The 17263-nt window shown below is 48.1% G+C and overlaps 8 protein-coding genes across 8 annotated transcripts; 4 read left to right on the plus strand and 4 right to left on the minus strand.

Moving 5' to 3' along the window:
- Positions 1 to 263: 263 nt before the first annotated feature.
- Positions 264 to 2555, plus strand: FIESC28_10228 (uncharacterized protein; the record flags this gene model as incomplete). Its single annotated transcript, XM_031164362.1, has 1 exon — positions 264 to 2555. One exon carries the CDS (start codon positions 264 to 266, stop codon positions 2553 to 2555), a length of 2292 nt encoding a protein of 763 aa, XP_031011536.1.
- Positions 2556 to 3173: 618 nt separating this feature from the next.
- On the plus strand, positions 3174 to 4791 carry FIESC28_10229 (uncharacterized protein; the record flags this gene model as incomplete). Its single annotated transcript, XM_031164363.1, has 4 exons — positions 3174 to 3913; positions 3962 to 4316; positions 4369 to 4653; positions 4711 to 4791. The coding sequence occupies 4 exons, from the start codon at positions 3174 to 3176 to the stop codon at positions 4789 to 4791; spliced, it is 1461 nt and encodes a 486-aa protein (XP_031011537.1).
- Positions 4792 to 4911: 120 nt separating this feature from the next.
- On the minus strand, positions 4912 to 6506 carry FIESC28_10230 (uncharacterized protein; the record flags this gene model as incomplete). Its single annotated transcript, XM_031164364.1, has 4 exons — positions 4912 to 5917; positions 5967 to 6115; positions 6168 to 6301; positions 6350 to 6506. The coding sequence occupies 4 exons, from the start codon at positions 6504 to 6506 to the stop codon at positions 4912 to 4914; spliced, it is 1446 nt and encodes a 481-aa protein (XP_031011538.1).
- Positions 6507 to 7207: 701 nt separating this feature from the next.
- On the plus strand, positions 7208 to 8202 carry FIESC28_10231 (uncharacterized protein; the record flags this gene model as incomplete). The annotated part of the gene is made up of 3 exons (XM_031164365.1): positions 7208 to 7683; positions 7736 to 8014; positions 8070 to 8202. The coding sequence occupies 3 exons, from the start codon at positions 7208 to 7210 to the stop codon at positions 8200 to 8202; spliced, it is 888 nt and encodes a 295-aa protein (XP_031011539.1).
- A 216-nt stretch (positions 8203 to 8418) lies between these two features.
- FIESC28_10232 (uncharacterized protein) lies at positions 8419 to 10062 on the minus strand (the record flags this gene model as incomplete). The annotated part of the gene is made up of 3 exons (XM_031164366.1): positions 8419 to 8845; positions 8894 to 9882; positions 9934 to 10062. 3 exons carry the CDS (start codon positions 10060 to 10062, stop codon positions 8419 to 8421), a joined length of 1545 nt encoding a protein of 514 aa, XP_031011540.1.
- Positions 10063 to 11640: 1578 nt separating this feature from the next.
- On the plus strand, positions 11641 to 13874 carry FIESC28_10233 (uncharacterized protein; the record flags this gene model as incomplete). Its single annotated transcript, XM_031164367.1, has 4 exons — positions 11641 to 12080; positions 12130 to 12551; positions 12608 to 13728; positions 13785 to 13874. The coding sequence occupies 4 exons, from the start codon at positions 11641 to 11643 to the stop codon at positions 13872 to 13874; spliced, it is 2073 nt and encodes a 690-aa protein (XP_031011541.1).
- An 89-nt stretch (positions 13875 to 13963) lies between these two features.
- FIESC28_10234 (uncharacterized protein) lies at positions 13964 to 15034 on the minus strand (the record flags this gene model as incomplete). Its single annotated transcript, XM_031164368.1, has 1 exon — positions 13964 to 15034. One exon carries the CDS (start codon positions 15032 to 15034, stop codon positions 13964 to 13966), a length of 1071 nt encoding a protein of 356 aa, XP_031011542.1.
- Positions 15035 to 15269: 235 nt separating this feature from the next.
- FIESC28_10235 (uncharacterized protein) lies at positions 15270 to 16867 on the minus strand (the record flags this gene model as incomplete). Its single annotated transcript, XM_031164369.1, has 2 exons — positions 15270 to 16701; positions 16752 to 16867. 2 exons carry the CDS (start codon positions 16865 to 16867, stop codon positions 15270 to 15272), a joined length of 1548 nt encoding a protein of 515 aa, XP_031011543.1.
- Between the last annotated feature and the right edge of the window lie 396 nt (positions 16868 to 17263).

Raw genomic sequence — 17263 nt, forward strand, 5'->3', positions numbered from 1 at the left:
TGCCCTCATCGTCACCTCATCTCGCAAGACTCAAACATCAATATGGTGGATCTGTTACTCCCACCTTGTAGGTGAGAGGAATATCTGCCTAAGCTTGGCAATCCATCTTACTTGCATATCGCATGTATGTAAGCCTGAGGCATGCATTTGAAACTCAATCGTTGAGGCAATTGTTCCTACAGGTTTGAACCTATCTTCTTAAACCTCACCTGGTTTCAAATAATCCTCCTTAAACTTAAGCTGAACCTCTCAACACAATCTTGATGAGCTCCGAGGTTGTGCAAGTCAGTAAAAATACTGCAACGGAACTATGCAGCAATTGCAAAGCTATCGACTTTGATACCATCCTCACCCTCGATCAAGAAAGCCTGAAATCTGGAGCTGACGCTCCCATTCCAAATGGCCGCAAGGTTGCAGATCTCGTGGGAAATCCGAAGACATGGTCATCATCTACATGCCTACTCTGCCGGTTGTATGCGTTTACAAACATGAAAGCTGTACTAGACTCTGATGTCGATAAGACGTCGTATTCTTTGGTAATAAGGTCCACGGCCGAGATGCTCAAGAACGATGATGCATTTACAGGAGAAGTCAGGATGGCTGACGCGGCTACTATTCCTCAAGTCATGTTACAGGTCTTTCACGAACCCATCAATTTCTTTAATCCTTGTCTTTATATAGCAGACTATTACCTGTTTGATCAGAATTCTTTAGATCCAAGACAAAACACGGCAATTGCTCAGAGAAACAGAAACGAGCTGGGCTATATTGATGCGAGCGTCTTGAAATCGTTTCTTGATTACTGTTGGGAACACCACAACGACTCCCTCATCTGTGGCATTGATCATCAATCTCGGAGCTTCATTTTACCATTGTTCAAGGTTATAGACGTGGAGTCGTTGTGCATCGTCGACGCTGGTCAAGATCCGACATACACGGCGCTCAGCTACAGATGGGGAGAGGAGGCATACGACCCGTCACGTCAGCCTTTTGACGAGGAGGGACAACTGATGGATGCAACGGCACTTCCGCTGATGATCTCGGATGCTCTCAAAGTTACCAAAGATCTTGGGTTCCGATATTGTTGGGTTGATCGATATTGCATCCCGCAAAACGATCCTCAGGCCATGGAGATTCAATTCGGCCAGATGGATTTGATCTACCGCAATGCAGCTGTTACTATCATCGCAGACTCTCACTCTCCCTTCTTACCAGGCGTGACACGGAAGTTGGAGACCACTGTCCTGCCTGTACGAATTGGAAACCACAATATCGCAGCAGGGAATATCAAATTCAAAAACATTGAACTACGCATAAGTCGCTCGCCTTGGGCAACTAGAGCATGGACATATCAAGAAGGGCTGTTCTCACGTCGGCGCCTGTTCTTTACAGACGTGGGAGTGTACTATGAGTGTGGCCGTATGGCGTCTGCAGAACAAGGCTTTGCCGCTCCCCAGCCTCGATGGAACCTGAAAGAGGGAGACAAAGCACCGTGGCTTTTATCTGCGAGCTCATTCGAAAGGGAAAAGGCACTGCTACTATGTATTGAAACATATAGCAAACGCGCATTAACCTTTGTCAAAGATCGGCTCTCTGCGGTGTTGGGTATACTCCATGCGTTCGAAGCGCCTGGACAGTTGATGCGTCATTATCTCGGTACCCCAATACTTCAATTCGAATCGACGGCGACAAACCCAATGCAGGTTTTTATCCTTGGCTTCCTGAGAGGAATGCTTTGGCATGGAGAAATTAGAGGGTCGGATCGTTGCCACGATCTTCCATCTTGGTCTTGGGCAGGATGGGTCGGGGAAATATTCTTTTTCAAGAAGGCTCTGGGCACCACATCGGCTTCTATACCGTCGTCCCGGACGGTTGTCGATATAAAGTCGGAACTCATGGATGGTAAACTCTTGCCATGGGACTCAGTTGAGAACATACAACAGATCCGTGCAACCCCAATATCCGCTATTTCCAGGTTCATACATCTCGATGCTTTAACGGTTCAGATACCTATGGATATGGCAGGATTCGAAGAGTCTGACCCGTTGCATAATCCAGTCGAGTCCTACGTTCTAAATCTCGGCACGAAAGAGCAGGAGGACGCCGTGGACAAAGAGTTTCCCTTCAATGAGCTGCGTTACAAGATTGTGGAAATTGCGGGACGTGGTCAAATCTATGTAGAAGTCGACATACAGCGATGGCCTAAGAGAGATTCGGTTAATAGTTTGGAGACGGGGATTGTCATCCTTGAGTCGAACAGGGAGCTTGTAATCGTCCTCGTGGCACCAACAGGCGAGGGAAGTGACACAATGGAGCGCTTTGGTATTATCAGAATACTCCCAGACACAGTATTCTTCAGACCATTTCTGGGTCCCCAACGGCGATGGCTGGAAAATCTGGGAGAGCAGGATAGCCCTGACAAGTACCACGACTGGTTAGATACCTTGACGCAGGAGGAGCAATGTGAGGAGGCGGGGATGCCAACCTGGGACGAGTTTTTGACAAGCTTTTGGGATACGATCCCGACTAAGCGTCAATTCATTCGATTAGGGTAATTAGCGAGATATTATCCTTCATTATTGCGTCTCTTGGGCCGGCTCAGTGTAGAGCCCAGCATTACCCTGTAGCCTCTTGCAGATATATATTTGGGTCCTCTCAAAAGTCTGATGGCTGTATTGAGCATATGTATAATTAATGCACACCATGAAATGTCCCCCAAGCCTCTCATAACGCAGCACCCGTTACCATTGTTGCTAAATCCATGGAAGTCATGGAGTTAAGACATGTGATCATGGCTTTTGGAGTCGGTAAACGAGATACCTTATCTAAGCGCTTGCATACCTATTGGCGTGGCATTCCACTGCTGTTCCCTCAATTACCTTTCAGTCTACTCCGCAGTGGAGGTCAATTACGAGGCGCCAATGTTTGATCCTTCGAACCCTTAAAATCTTGAAAATGCAGCTTACGGGGCATGGGCACCAATCCCAGTGGACTTCTACAGGGCGCATTATAGCGCTAGCCACGATGAGCCCTGCAATCTGCGACAATCTAACTTGATTCAACAAGCTCTCCCCCGCTCATCTGCCGAATAGCCGTTCCACAGGGCTGTGATAATAAGCTTATTTCCCGTCAAAAATTCTTGGCTTTTTCATCTTGCACTTCATATCGACATCATGTCTAACAAAGGAAGTGGCCGCGGTTTTCTATTCTCTCGAGGTGGCCGTGGAGGCGGTGGTGGGCGCGGTGGCATTCTTGGTTCTGCTGTTCGTGGGGTCGCTGGTGGAATTGGGCTTGTCTCAGAGAGTGTTAGCTCTTACAAGGAGAAAAAGGCCGCTGAGAAGAGTGAGAAGAACGCGCCAGCACTAGTCCAGCAACAGCAGCAACCAGCACATAATCCTGAAGCAAGCTCGAGTAACGATGCTCCCGTCTATGAAATGCCGGAAGACTCATCTTATCAATCAGACCTCAAGAATGACGCGACAGAACGACAATGGGAGCTTGATGACACACAAACTGAGCTTCTGTCAAACCCACAGGGTGAACCTTCACCACCACAGCCCGCAAAAGATGACGCCGATCTCGCCACCATCTTCATCAGAGAGCATGGTTCAACCCCGATAACCGGCCAACAATTGGAAATGCCAGTTATTCTCGCGCAACGAAGACCCAAGAACCGCTCCCGTGGGTTTGTTCGTGGATATCCCCCCATGCTTGAGGATGTAGGCATCGATGAAGCCACTTGGCTCGATTTTCTCGACAAATTCGATGCCGCGACGATGGCTTCGCCGTGGATCCAGGTTCTCAACTTTGCAGAAATCGGTGGATTTTTTGTAGGATTTGCGCCGAGTATTGCTATTAGTGCAGCGACATATTTGACTATTGAGATTACCAAGGATATGCATAGCCGACAGAAGTATGTTTGTCAAATCCTTCAAAATCGCGAATGCTAACCGTTATCAAGCACAAACAAGTTCTTGACAAAGATGAACGAAGAGTACTTCTTTCCTAGAGGTCTCTGCTGCCTCGTCATGACGTGGAGAGAAGATACCGGAAGACCTCATGAGATGGTTGACATAACTAAGACCATTGCTTCCGGAATGAGCCCAGAAGACTCTGGGGTCGCAGATAAATTCAAGAGATCTAGTGGCAAGACGTATGGTGATTTCGCTCTTCCTGAGGCTGCACCTCTCGTGTTCCCTACACTGGATACCCTCGATGCTGCTGATAACGAGGAGTCCAAGGGCTTCAAGGCTACTATGGCTAGAAAGAAGAATTTTGTCGCAGAGTACTTCGATAAGAGAGGACAGGCCGAGTTTGTAAGTATCCATTAACCATATTGAGGGAGAATTCGTGCTGACTTTATGGCAGGCGCACAAGAGCCCAGAGAATGTCCTGGCCAACCAACAGCAAAAGCCAGAGTTTACTTCGCGTTACGCCGATCCATCTCACCCGTCGAACAGTGGCTCTGTCATTTCGCTGCTGACCGGAGGTCATGTTGACCCTACCAAGGCTCGCCAAGGTCGAAGTGGCTTGTTTTCACGTCGAGGAGGAAGGGGAGGCAGAGGTGGCATGAGTGGAAGAGGTGGTTCCAGATCCGGGCCAGTTTTTGAGTACTCGCCAGGTGAGTACGCGAAGAAGATGTTCTTGAGCAAGGTAAGTTCCCCTCTCAATATGTATACCTGAGTGATGTTTGCTGACTTGATGATAAAGGACGTCTTGTACTTGATGGTTGTCAACTTGCCCTCTGAGCAAGAGCTCAACGAGGCTAAGGCTGCTATGGGACGAGCCTGATGGAGGACCACTCGTAATGGATATAGGAATGGATGCGAATGGAAGTAGTAATGTATTACAAATTAGCTAGTATGTCTAATCTATCTAAATCGTCGTAAGTCCCATCTAAAACCAGGCCATTCAAGGCTTGACAGGCTTCAAGTGAGGCTGAGCCAAGTTGGTAAAGAAGCTAGCTCCAAGAACCTTGCTGGGAGTAGCAGGATCCGTGGCATTGCAAAGCTTAGCAAAGTTACCATTTTTCTTAAGTCGATCCTTGGTGATCTTAGAGTACTTTGCCAAAGCACAAGATCTTCCAGGGCCGTCCTTGCACGAAGGAACGGGGTAGACAATGTCATTGACGAGAATTCGCATGTACTTTGCAGAACGTCCCTTTGTAGTGCCGCAAGTGAGACGCTCAAAAGCAATGGTACCACGCATAGGAGAAATATCAGAGTTGCGCCAGAGACGGTCCTTGGCAATGCGATCGGTTGGGAGCTTCTTCTGGTTGTCGTATACGCCGGTAGCAACGGCGAGTTCGTTGAGTTGACCGTCATTCAAGAAACTCATGAGGATCTTGGGGATCTTGAAGTTCTTGCCGTCAAAGTCTTTACCAGTGGAATCAGGGCCAGCGACGAAACGGTCTACCAAAGCATCGAGAAAGGGAACCATCATCTTGGAAGCGACCTTGGTGGCAGGGCCGACACCGTAGTAGTATCGGAGATCTTGCTGGTACTCGTACTGCTCTAGCTCCTGCTGATTGAAGGTGTTGCAGAAAGGTGAAAGACGACCTGCGATTTGTGACTCGAAACCACAGATGTAGGGAAAGTCGTTCCACTGGCCGTCTTCAAGATCGAGGTCTCCCTCGATGTACTGAGACAGACGCTTCTTGAAGGCGGGCAGCCACTTGGAGCGCCACGCGTCCGTCTGCTTGCTGCTGTCGTCCACGAAAGTAGGACACATATCAGACGGAGCAAGGGTGTCGCCCAAATGAGCAGGCATTCCCTTACCCGTCACGGAAACGACCGTGCCAAGCGAGGAGTTTGTTCCCAAGAAACCATGGAGGAAGAGCTGAGCGGTTTGGATGACGCGTGTGTAGTTGTTGGCCCACACAACAAAGTCCTCACCCTCGTTGTATAGATCCGGGTACCTGCATGTGTTAGTCGATCAATTACTGAAATGATGTAAGATGTGCACACCTAGTTCGGATGGTGTATCCCATATCGAACAATTCCTTGTATCCGGTCTTGCTCAGCTGCGCAATCTGGATCTCGGGTTTGTCGAGGGGGCTCTTCCAAGTATGGAGGAACTTCAGAGGCCCAGTTGCCTTGTAATCAGACTCTTGGAACTGGTTTCCATGTTAGCCAAGCCTATAACACAAGAATATTTTATTCATTTACCTTGCGCTGCATCTCGAGCCAGCCATTGTGAGCACCAGTATCAGGATATCGAGATCCATGACGTGATACGTAGGCAGCTTGGTCGACGACACATCCATCGGGAATCTCAGATGAAATGCCGGTAATATCAGATCCTAACCATGTTAATAACCAATAATGGATTTATCACGGGGTTTCCCTACCTATATGCCACGGGCCATTACCGCCAAGGTGTGACAGAGGGTTCTTAGCTGCCGCTGTATCCGGAAGGAGAACAGGCTGGACGGGGTCAATTGAGCTGCCAGATTGGGCATGGCAGCAAGAGCCGAGAACAGCGACTGCAACGATAGGAGCCTTCATCTTGTCGTTCTGGGTTGGATTGAGTTGCTAAAATCCTACATTGGAGCATGAGGACATTGCATATAAATACAGTTTACACCCTAGTGTCCACCGGAAATTACTTTACCTGTTCAGTAATTGCCCAGACCTTTGGACTTGTTAATGCCATCATTATCGCACACGTTGAGTCTTTAAATGCCATGCCCCGGCATCTATTTAGCTTTTGACCGGGGTATATCAAAGCACGTGCATGTTGTTGGGTGACCTTATTCGGTAGCATCGTGCATTACCAGTGATGCAATGCATTGGTGGAAAACCATGAACCTTGACATAAAACGGGTGAATTGCCCAATTGGGAATGCTCTTTCGATAAGCACCTTCATCCAGTCAGACAAGAGTATAGATCTGCGTGTGTTCTGGGCTGCACGTTTATACCGTCATATGCGAAACCTTTTCGTATTGTTAGTTTAAAAAGAGAAGTTGGATATCGGACGGTGTGTACATTTTTGTAGGCGAGGGTGGATTCTCCCGCGGGAAAATGCGGCTTTCGAACCTTGATGGGAAAGGGTTGTGCTGATCGCGATGCTACATCATGCACGAGCCAAAGGAAGCTTTGACATAGGCCGACATGATATAGTAGCAAGCAGACCGCTCCTCAAATAGACGACCAAGTTCGTGAAAACACCAGATCAACTCTCGTCTTCATCTCAAGTCAAGTCATCATGTTCATGTCCTCAGTTCCCAGCCAGCTTCTGGTCTCTACCCTAGCCCTCAGCGGCGTGTGTCTTGGCCAAAGGTCCGGAAAGTTCAACTTTCTCACCTACAACGTGGCTGGTCTGCCCGACATTTTCAACGGCAATGATGTTCCCGGTGACAAGAGTACCAACTCCAACCTTATCGGCACTGCTCTTGCTACCGGTGGATATGACATTGTTCACATGCAGGAGGACTTCAACTACCATGCCTACATCTACGCGACTGACAACCATCCTGAGCGCACTCCTACTTCCGGCGGTGTTCCCTTTGGCGATGGCCTCAACACTGTTGCTAACTACCCATGGACTGGCTTCGCTCGCAAGAAGTGGAACAAATGCAACTTGAACTCTGGAGACTGTTTGACTCCCAAGGGTTTCAGCTTCATGCGCATGAAGATTGGCGATGTTGAGGTTGATCTTTACAACCTCCACGCCGACGCTGGGTAAGCCACATTCCATCCAAACCCTCCGGAGCTTTTCTAACCAGGACTGCAGATCTGACAGCGGCGATGTCAAGGCCCGAGAGGCTGGCATTGACCAGATCCTCGAGTACATCAAGTCCAACTCCAATGGCCGAGCCATCATTATCGGCGGCGACACCAACGACAGATGGACCAACGCAGGTCGAAGCATCAACAAGCTGACAGACGCTGGTTTCAGCGATGCTTGGGTGCAGTTGATCAACGGGGGCAAGTTCCCCACTGCTGGCGCTGCTGCCGATCCATGCAAGGTTCCTGCTGCGAACAACAAGTGCGAGATTGTCGACAAGGTTTTGTAAGTTAAATTCGAACAAGGAAAACTGAGGGATATGTGCTAATTTGTTTTGTAGCTACCGATCTGGAAGCTCCGTCAAGCTTACTGCTACTTCTTTCAACTATGTTCCTCAGCTCTTTGTCCAGCCTGATGGAAACATTCTTTCTGACCACAACCCCGTAAAGGTCGACTTCACCTACTCCTCTTAATTGAGAATAGGTTGTGAAGGTACTTTGGGGATATGTCAGTAAGAAGGACTCTGCGACATTGTCCCAACGAATCTCTCGAGTTGAACTTCAAATCGAGTTTATTTAGCATTTCTTAGTACATATTACCGTGAAATATATACAGCAGTTTAAGCAAGAGAATTTGCAAAGGGTCCAAAATGTCAGGATACCATTCCCATCAGTGCAGGAGAAGACGACTCATTTCACCTTCTTCAGTACAGTCTCACGACTATAGTCCCCAGTCGGAAAGGTAATAACAAGCTCACAAGGCAAATTGTCGACACCATATCTAAACTCAGCACCCAAGAACGCATCAGGCCCTCGTGATGGATCATCCGTTAGTGAGATAAACATGACCCAGAAATTTCCAGAGGCGTGACGAAGTGTTGCGCGACATTTCCATAACGTGTCTGTACGCACTGCAACGAGATCCTTACTCCTCTCCTTTTGCTGTGGAAGTTTATATCGTAGAAACTCGAATGTTCCATACCCAGGGGCATGGTAACTTCCACGGAGATTGTCGATATGGACGAGTGATGGTTGAGGCTTGGCTGGCAGATTTGGAAATAAGGTGGTGGCTGCATTGGCGATGATTTCCTTTCTTTCTTGTTGTGCTTTTCTCAAACTATATATTGTTAAATCAGGCTTTAGGATGAAGCAAAGCTGAACTTACTCTTTGGCGATGTCAAAACGCTCACTCGGTGGGATTCTGAGTTTATCGTCGATCAGTCGTCTCATGATAACGTCTCTCACATCGCTGGGGTAGTTCGCGAGAATAACAACTCCGTATTCAAGGTCCGGAAGCCAGTAGATCAAAGCACCATGCGAAGCCACAGACCCAGAGTGCCAATAAACGGCGTGACCATGGTACGACGTACGCCACCAGGAGAGTCCATACATGGAGACATCCATTCCGCGAGAAGGTTCCGGGTTATCAACAATCCTCGGTCTGCGTATGTCATCATGTACCTCTTTGGATAGAGGTGCCTCTTTGCGTAGCAGACATCTGATCCACCTCGCATAGTCGGTGACAGTCGAGATGATCGCTCCAGCTCCACTGTTGACTTCTGTAGCTAAGTAAGGAATGGCAACATATTGTTCCTTCTTCTTCTGAGTATCACTCCAGTAGTAGCCTGTCGACAGATGGCCCGGTGCATCTTTAGCCTGTTGCAAGTCGAGATATGTAGAAGTCATCCCAAGAGGACCCCATATCGTCTCTTTAAGCACATCGCCTAGCCACTTCCCAGTAATCGTCTCAACGACATAGGACAGCGTTGCATAACCTTCGTTATTGTAGTCAAACTGAGTGCGAGGCTGCCATTGGAGTGGAAGGTGTCGAAAATTACGAACGATATCTCTGATCTCCCTTGGGCCGTCTCCGTCGCGTGTTCGGACGCCTATATCATTATTTCGCAAGCCTGATCGATGGCATGCTAGATCTTCAAGGGTGATATTGTTAGTCGTCCAATCATCTCGAGTTACAAAGTCGTCGCGGATAATTGATGAAACAGTGGTCTTCCATCCATCAGAAAGTTCGGGGTACTTTTTGCTCTCGATCATATGAGACAGAGTTGCCGTTACGAATGCCTTGGTCGTGGAGCCACCATACCAGAGGGTTTCTGGTGTAGCTGGAACATCAGGCAAAGTCGCGAACCCGAATCCCTACCCAGCATTAGTGAAACTGTGTACTTTCCAGCTGGTATTCTGGCCAACCTTTGAGAAGACATCGTCTCCATCGATAACGCCAATAGCGATGCCAGCAACCTTCCATTCGTCAATAGTCTTGGTGACAAAGTCCGAAAATTCCGGCGTGAAAGGATCCTTGATGTCGCCACCGCCCATTCTTCTGAAGTTAAAATACCAACAAATAAGGCTCGTAAATTTAGGTTAAATCGCTCCTGGCAGTGTTGATGGCATGATGTTGTTTAGGCTGTTCCTCTTTGCTTACGCAGGGCCTGGCTACGCGTTAACATTAATCCCGCCGGGCATTTGGTTCAACCAACAAGCATACGAGGTGAGCCTGCCAATGGGAGTGAGTCTTTGTCATAAATCCTGCTCTTTGCACCAAAGTAGAAATATCTGCATCATGTGCTCACTTACCATCTCCCACAGGAATGTGCAGTAAGCTTACTATCCAAGCCATTAGGAGCTATGTCATAAAACCGGCCACTTCCAATTCGGTAAGTTATACCATCCTTCATGGAAGGAACAAGGCCAGTCATGCTTATGAGCTTGGGGATTATCAGAGGCTGAACCGGTAAAGGTAACTTGTCGCGCTTTGCCATGCCTTTTTATATTCGCAGAATATTCCCCAACCAAGACGCCGACTTTGATCCGTCGCTTACCACCCTGTTCTAGAGCCCTGGCACTGTCATCATCCACTCTCCATTGATGTATACATGTTACCGAACTTGGCATCATGAACAAACAATGATGGGGAAGTTCTCGACAGCTAGAGTAAGTGCCAGGCGGGAATATAGCATTATGCGAAGTCCAGTAACTATCGACTGTCCACTCATGATTCCAGCAGAACTGCCTACCGGCACCAAACCGCAGTGCCTATGTTAAGTCCGGAGTCGATATAAGCTTCTTTAACCAGGTGACAACAGATCAAAGCTTCGCACGTAAGCTGACGTCCAAGCACGGAGCTAAGCTACAACCGAAGCTTCCGTAAATTCGCAGACGACCTAGACAACGGGATTCAGAATCCGTAAATCCGACAGCCTGTTTGCAACTCATTCTACAAGGCATAAGTTGATCCGTGCTTATGGATAACTACCGGATTTGCAACAAGCTAATAGGTCAGCTGCAGAAGCGCAGCTGCTAGACCTTTGGCTGAAATAGAGTGCCTGGCGTCCATTCGCACCTCTTTTCTGGGGTAATCGTAAGCTTGCGATACGCTATTGGCTTGGATGCATTCCGAAGGAGCTGTTAAAGTGTGTTGGCCTCCAACTTATGCATCCTCTTTTGAATGGAAGTAAGCCAAAGCGGTAGCAGGATTAACTCCCGATGCCGGCAACTGGTTGAATGACTGCCTGTCAGCTTACTTCTGATGTCAAGGTGGATGCTACCGATTCGCTTATCAGCTCCAGCGGATGTTTCGGTCGTTCAACAATGTCGTATTATAATGGGTGCGATGACCAGTCAAGTCCGCGAAATCCGGACGTCGGTTAGTTGGGTGTATTATCATGGTTGTTGAAGGTGGGTTCACACAAAGTGAGCGCGCCAGGGACGCGTCTTACATTTTGTTGGGGTGCTGACCATACGTAATTATCATATGAGGCCGAGGCCCACCAACACAACCACTTAAAATATTTACTTCTTTGTCTCGCGATCGCGGCGGAAATAGCGAAAATAGTATCCCACTCTCTAGTCGCGAATTTAACTCAATTATAATTCCTGGACTGCTTGCCCGACACCATGGCGCATACCTCAGGCGTAACACCCCTGTATCAAGTATACAAACCACCCTTCACCATCGAATCATCCAACACCGAAAAGAAACCCGACGAAACCCTCCCCCGCCGTCATCCCAAAGCCCGCGATGGCCTCATCGACAGACCATCCGAAGATGTCCACACAATCTTTGACATCATTCGTCGCAGCGCACGATTATACCCCGATTCCAAGGCCGTAGGATGGCGCAAGCTCATCAAGATGCACAAAGAGACAAAAAAGGTCGAGAAGAAAATTGACGGAGAGGTACAGCTCGTGGAGAAGGATTGGGCCTTTTTCGAATTGTCGCCTTTTGAGTTTTATACTTATAAGGAGTATGAGAAGCATTGTTTGGAGCTTGGGTCGGGGTTGAGAAAGCTTGGGCTTGAACCAGGGAATAAGTTGTTTCTTTTTGGATCCTCAAGGTATATCAACTTCCATAAAAGCTCTGGGAATAAGTATTGACTTCAATAGTGCGCAGTGGATAGCTACATCTCACGCCTGTGCCACACAGTCCCTCTCAATTGTCACAGCCTACGATTCTCTCGGACAAAGCGGCTTGGAGCACAGTCTACTTCAAAGTCAAGCAGAGGTCTTGTACATCGACCCATATCTTCTCAAAACTGCGACGGAGCCATTGAAGAAGTCCAAGGTTCATACCATTATTGTTAACAAGGCATCCATTTTCGACGGCCTTGACATTCTGGAAAAGTTTAAAGCTGAAAATCCAAAGTTCAAGGTCATCAGTTTCGACGAGGCCTGCGGTTTGGGAAAGAGCCATATGGTGGAGCCAGTTTGGCCTAAGCCTGAGGATTTGTACTGTGTCATGTACACCTCAGGATCTGGCGGTGTTCCGAAAGGTGTGAGGATCGCCCACAAGAACTTGGTTGCAGGAGGTGAGTAAAGAATCGAAACAACCTGATAACGATCGTCGCTGACCTGGGAATTCTAGTTGCCGGGTTATACATCTGCGTCGCGGACTGCGTTACCCACAACGACGTCCTCCTCGGCTACCTTCCCCTCGCTCACGTCCTAGAAATGGCCCTCGAGAATCTGGGCTTTTACTTCGGCGGCACCATCGGCTATGGAAACCCCAGGACTCTCTCAGACACCTCCGTCCGAAACTGTGAGGGCGACATGAGAGCTTTAAAGCCCACGGTCATGCCCGGTGTACCGCAAGTCTATGAAACAATCAGAAAGGGTATCATGACACGACTGAACGATAATGCCATACTCAGGACTCTCTTTTGGCGCGCTTTTGCGTATAAGAGTTTCATGGTGAAGCATAACCTCCCTGGTGCATGCATCCTTGACGGAATTGTCTTTGGTAAAATTCGTGAGATGACTGGTGGTAAAATTCGATTCCTTTTCAATGGAGGAAGCCCTATATCACTTTCGACGAAACATTTTATGTCCATGGTTGTGGCTCCTATGTTCACAGGCTACGGTCTCACAGAGACTTGCGCAACTGGTGCTCTAGGATCACCTCTTGAGTTTACTCTGCACTCTATCGGTACAGTTCCAGCCTCTGCGGAACTCAAACTTGTATCAGTCCCCGAATTCGGTTACTCAGCCGATGCAACACCACCGCAGGGTGAGATCTGGATTAAAGGCACTTGTGTCATGATGGGATACTATGAGAATGAAGAAGAAACCAAGAAAAGCTTCACCGAAGACGGCTGGTTCAAGACTGGCGACGTGGGAGAGTTTGATAAGGATGGCCATTTGCGAATCATTGATCGTGTCAAGAACATCGTTAAGCTCCTTAGTGGCGAATATGTCGCTCTGGAGAAACTTGACTCGATCTATCGTGGTGCGCAGGGCGTCATGAATGCCATGGTGTATGCTGACTCTCTGCATGCTCGACCCATTGTCGTCGTCATGCCTAACGAGACTGTCCTAGCTGGCATGGCTAAAGATCTCGGTGTGGATGAACACAGTATCTACAGTGACAAGAAGGTACGCCAGGCTTTGTTGAAGGATCTACAGGCGACGGGCAGGAAGGCAGGTTTATCCACTATGGAGATCGTTGCCGAAGTCGTAATCACTCCTGAAGAGTGGACTCCCGCGAGTGTAAGTTCTGATGATCCCTGATGATTAAGAAGTTCAATAGCTAACGATTGGAACAGGGTCTCGTCACCGCGACGCAAAAGCTGAATCGCCGGGCTATCAACGCCAAATACAAGAAGGAGATCAACGAGGCACTGAAGCAGGCTTAATCAACTCAATAATATTGTCGCTAATCGCTTTATTTCTTTAAATCAAGCAATAGCTAACCTATATTTGCAAATGCAATCTGTTCATCATCTCAGTAATCCGCGTATCGTAGAAACGGATTCGGATGTCTTCCACCGGCCCTCGTAAACTGTGAACTTCGAATATAGTCGTTCTTCTTAAAATCAGCCCACATTTCCTTGGCAAAGCTGCACGACCGAAAATGTTCCATGAACTCCTCATCAGTGTAAGTCCTGTCTCTGTCATTGTAACCCCAAGGTGGGACTGAAGGAACGGGAGAATCATGTTCATACTCCTCAACTCGAAATTGACATGCTGCGCAGCTCTTCCCAGTCTCGAGCTTATCACGACTAGGGTCGTACCACGGAAATACAGTTGAAGCCATGTACCGCAAGGCGTACATGTGCTCTACATCCATAACAGTTTGATTTGGTGGCGGCAACTCCATATCTCTCACCCTGATCTTGCTGTTCAAAGCACGCAGCTTCGGAAATGCATCCTTACAACGAACGACATATTTTGGCTTTTTAACCTTTGGCCACGGCTCTACAGCATAGTGGCTGCCAGATACAACGCGCAGCTTGGGTTCGCAGACGCTCTCGATTTGTGCTTTTGACAGTTTGACTGTTTGGCAAAAGTACTTTGGTGGGGGGATTGCGATGGCGCCTAACGGCATTGAGATCTCGATGCATGTGAAGCAGGCGCGCTTGCAAGTGAATAGGGACAGGAAAGGTCCGAATTTGCGGCAGTATCTGCACTTGGGATTGATGAGGGCTTGGTAAAGATGGGATAGAGTGAAACGATGGGCTGTCTGCACTCTGAGAAGTGCTTTCAACCCCTCCAACCCATGATTGACAACAACAGTGTAGTCGCGGCTAGAGCTTGCTAGATTGCGTGCTCGTTGGTTGACACCTCGGAACTTGACATAGGAAACGATATCCAACTCTTCAAGTGCTATTTGTATGAGCTCTTGAGGAAGGCGATCTAGGTCGCCAAGACTCGCAAAGTCAGGTTTGTCAAATGTGTTTTGTATGAATGGAGCTTGGAGCTTTGACTTTGGCGTCTTAACCAAAAGGTCATCGAACTCGCTCCTATGATAGGTGCACACACGAAGAACCTCTTCGATATCTTCTGTGGGTTCCATTGTGGGAAAGATGTGTGCTTGAATGATATGATGCGGTGAGGGGGAGAAAAGAGAGAAAGATGGCAGGAAATGATTCTCAGCCGAGTTTTGAGATTTTATCAGGCATCAATGCTGACTGAGACAGATAGGCTATTCAACCACTCTTACGATTGGCTATGCTCCAATATGCAGTGAAACCCTTGACAATGGGCTGAAACCTCACGATTCTCTCTTTTCTCATTGTCATTATGACGATCTATATCCTCATCGAAGCGAGCAGCTTATCTATCCCGCCGCCCTCATAGGTCCCAGGTATGTGATACTCCAAAGCACTCACTATCCCATTATCGCTCGTGGCTTCTTCCTTGATTCCAAGATCTCCATCTCTTGATATTCTTAACTGATTGAGAATCTGCGCCATAGTCTGCGCATCATACAGGCCCTCCCTTCTGTGCGTCGAGGAAAGCATCCCTGCTGCTCTCGTAGCCACCGACTCATCTGAGCACTTGAGAGCCAATGCGAATAGCGGAGCAACGACGCCACTTTCCAGCGAAAAGTTGCGACGTGGAGTCTGAGTTGCGGTCGGTGAAGAATTGAGCTTTGTTGTGTGGTCCAGTAGTGTTTCTATCAAATCCAGTATTTTGTGCGCTGTCGGGTTGGGCGAAGCTCCGAAGATTTCTTCGTTGACAGGAAACTTTGACTCCAAAATCATTTGACAGATATGAAAGTGAATCAGTAATACCCGAAGGCCGTATGTCCCTTGATTCTCCTCTTTCTTAGCAAGTTGTAGGTCATTGAACGCATGACTCCAGCGATTGTACGCCTGTACAAGCGCATCCTTTTCATCCAAGACATCCGCGCTCAGGAGATCCACGCTGGCTTCATGAAGCTCAGCATGCCTATTAACGAAGTTGTAGAGCCATGACTGAAGTTTCACGAGACTCTCATGAGCTTCTTGTGCATTGGAAAAGCCTTGCTCCGGCATCGCATTGACGTATTCCTTCCAGTCTGGCAGACTCAAGATTGGCACACGATCATCTTGGAAGAAACTAGCCTGCATGTCGAGTCGCTCGAAGATGACCGTCAAATCTTTCATATTCTCAGTTTCCCCAACTGACTTGAGCAGTTTAAGACCATTACTTAGATGCTGAAGCGCTGCATCCCAATCTCCCAGTGCATTCTCGCAGCAGTAGAAGATGATACAACAAACCAGTGCGACTTTAGTAGTGTCGCTTGTCGGTTGCGAAAGTCGTTTTCGTATCGTACGAACAGCTTTTCCATAATGTGTCAAGGTTGCAACGCTCGCAGCTTGGCTTTCCGACGTCACGTAGTCCAGATGAAGTGAGCTCATGGCAACCAATGCTTGTCGCACTGCTGAGTCTTGGTGACTCTCCTGAAGCACAACCTTGGACCAGAAGTCTGAAGTAATGAAGCCTGTAATGTCGGAGGATCCTTGGACGCAGAAATAGTGAAGAAGCTGGCGGTCTCTCTGGCTTCCTGGGATTTTGAAGGGAATGGAGTAGTTGGTGATAGATAAGAGAGGCCTTTGGGAAGGGTGTAACGAAGCACTTTTACTGCTTAAAGTGTCTGTTGAGGCTGGAGTTGACGGGTAGCCATCGCATTTCCAGCCAGCTTGGACACATTTTGTACAAGCTGGTATCGTCTCATCGCATTTGATCCTTCGTTTGCTACCACGGTATCAGTCATATCACCTCACAGCCATCAGATCCTCACTAACCGACATGTTTGACATCCAGTGCGCCTTCTCGGAGCGCTGGATTTAGTCTTCTTTTTCACCAGCGCAGTATCATTTGAAGTCATCTTTGAGTTTTTGACTTCTGTCAAGCCGGCCATCGTGGAGGAAATAAGCAGTAAGCGCTAATGGGGCTGATGTCTCTGTAATTCATCCACTTTCATAAGAATTGTGCTAGTCAGTGCATAAGTCCATGGGGCCCACTAATGATAACAGACAAACCAATGGAACGTGGTTATGGTGAGTGGTATGCATGCACATTGCAGCATGTCTAAATTGTGCAAAAGCCAGAGCACTGTGAGAGCCTGCTCCGTCACCTATTATTCCGCTATGGAATGCTGCCCAATTTACCTAATCTCCTCTTAATTCACTGTCACATCACGCATCGCGGGTCTTGGATCAATTGCTCTCTGCACAAAAGTCGGGGTAACGGCACTCGTTGTACTGGGATAACGATCCTTCTGTTCTGTGTCCACAATCCACCAACTAAGCCTGTT

The sequence above is a fragment of the Fusarium coffeatum genome (assembly GCF_003316985.1).
Source record: "Fusarium coffeatum strain FIESC_28 chromosome Unknown BRIP53273_contig_292, whole genome shotgun sequence".
Taxonomy (NCBI): Eukaryota; Fungi; Ascomycota; class Sordariomycetes; order Hypocreales; family Nectriaceae; genus Fusarium; species Fusarium coffeatum.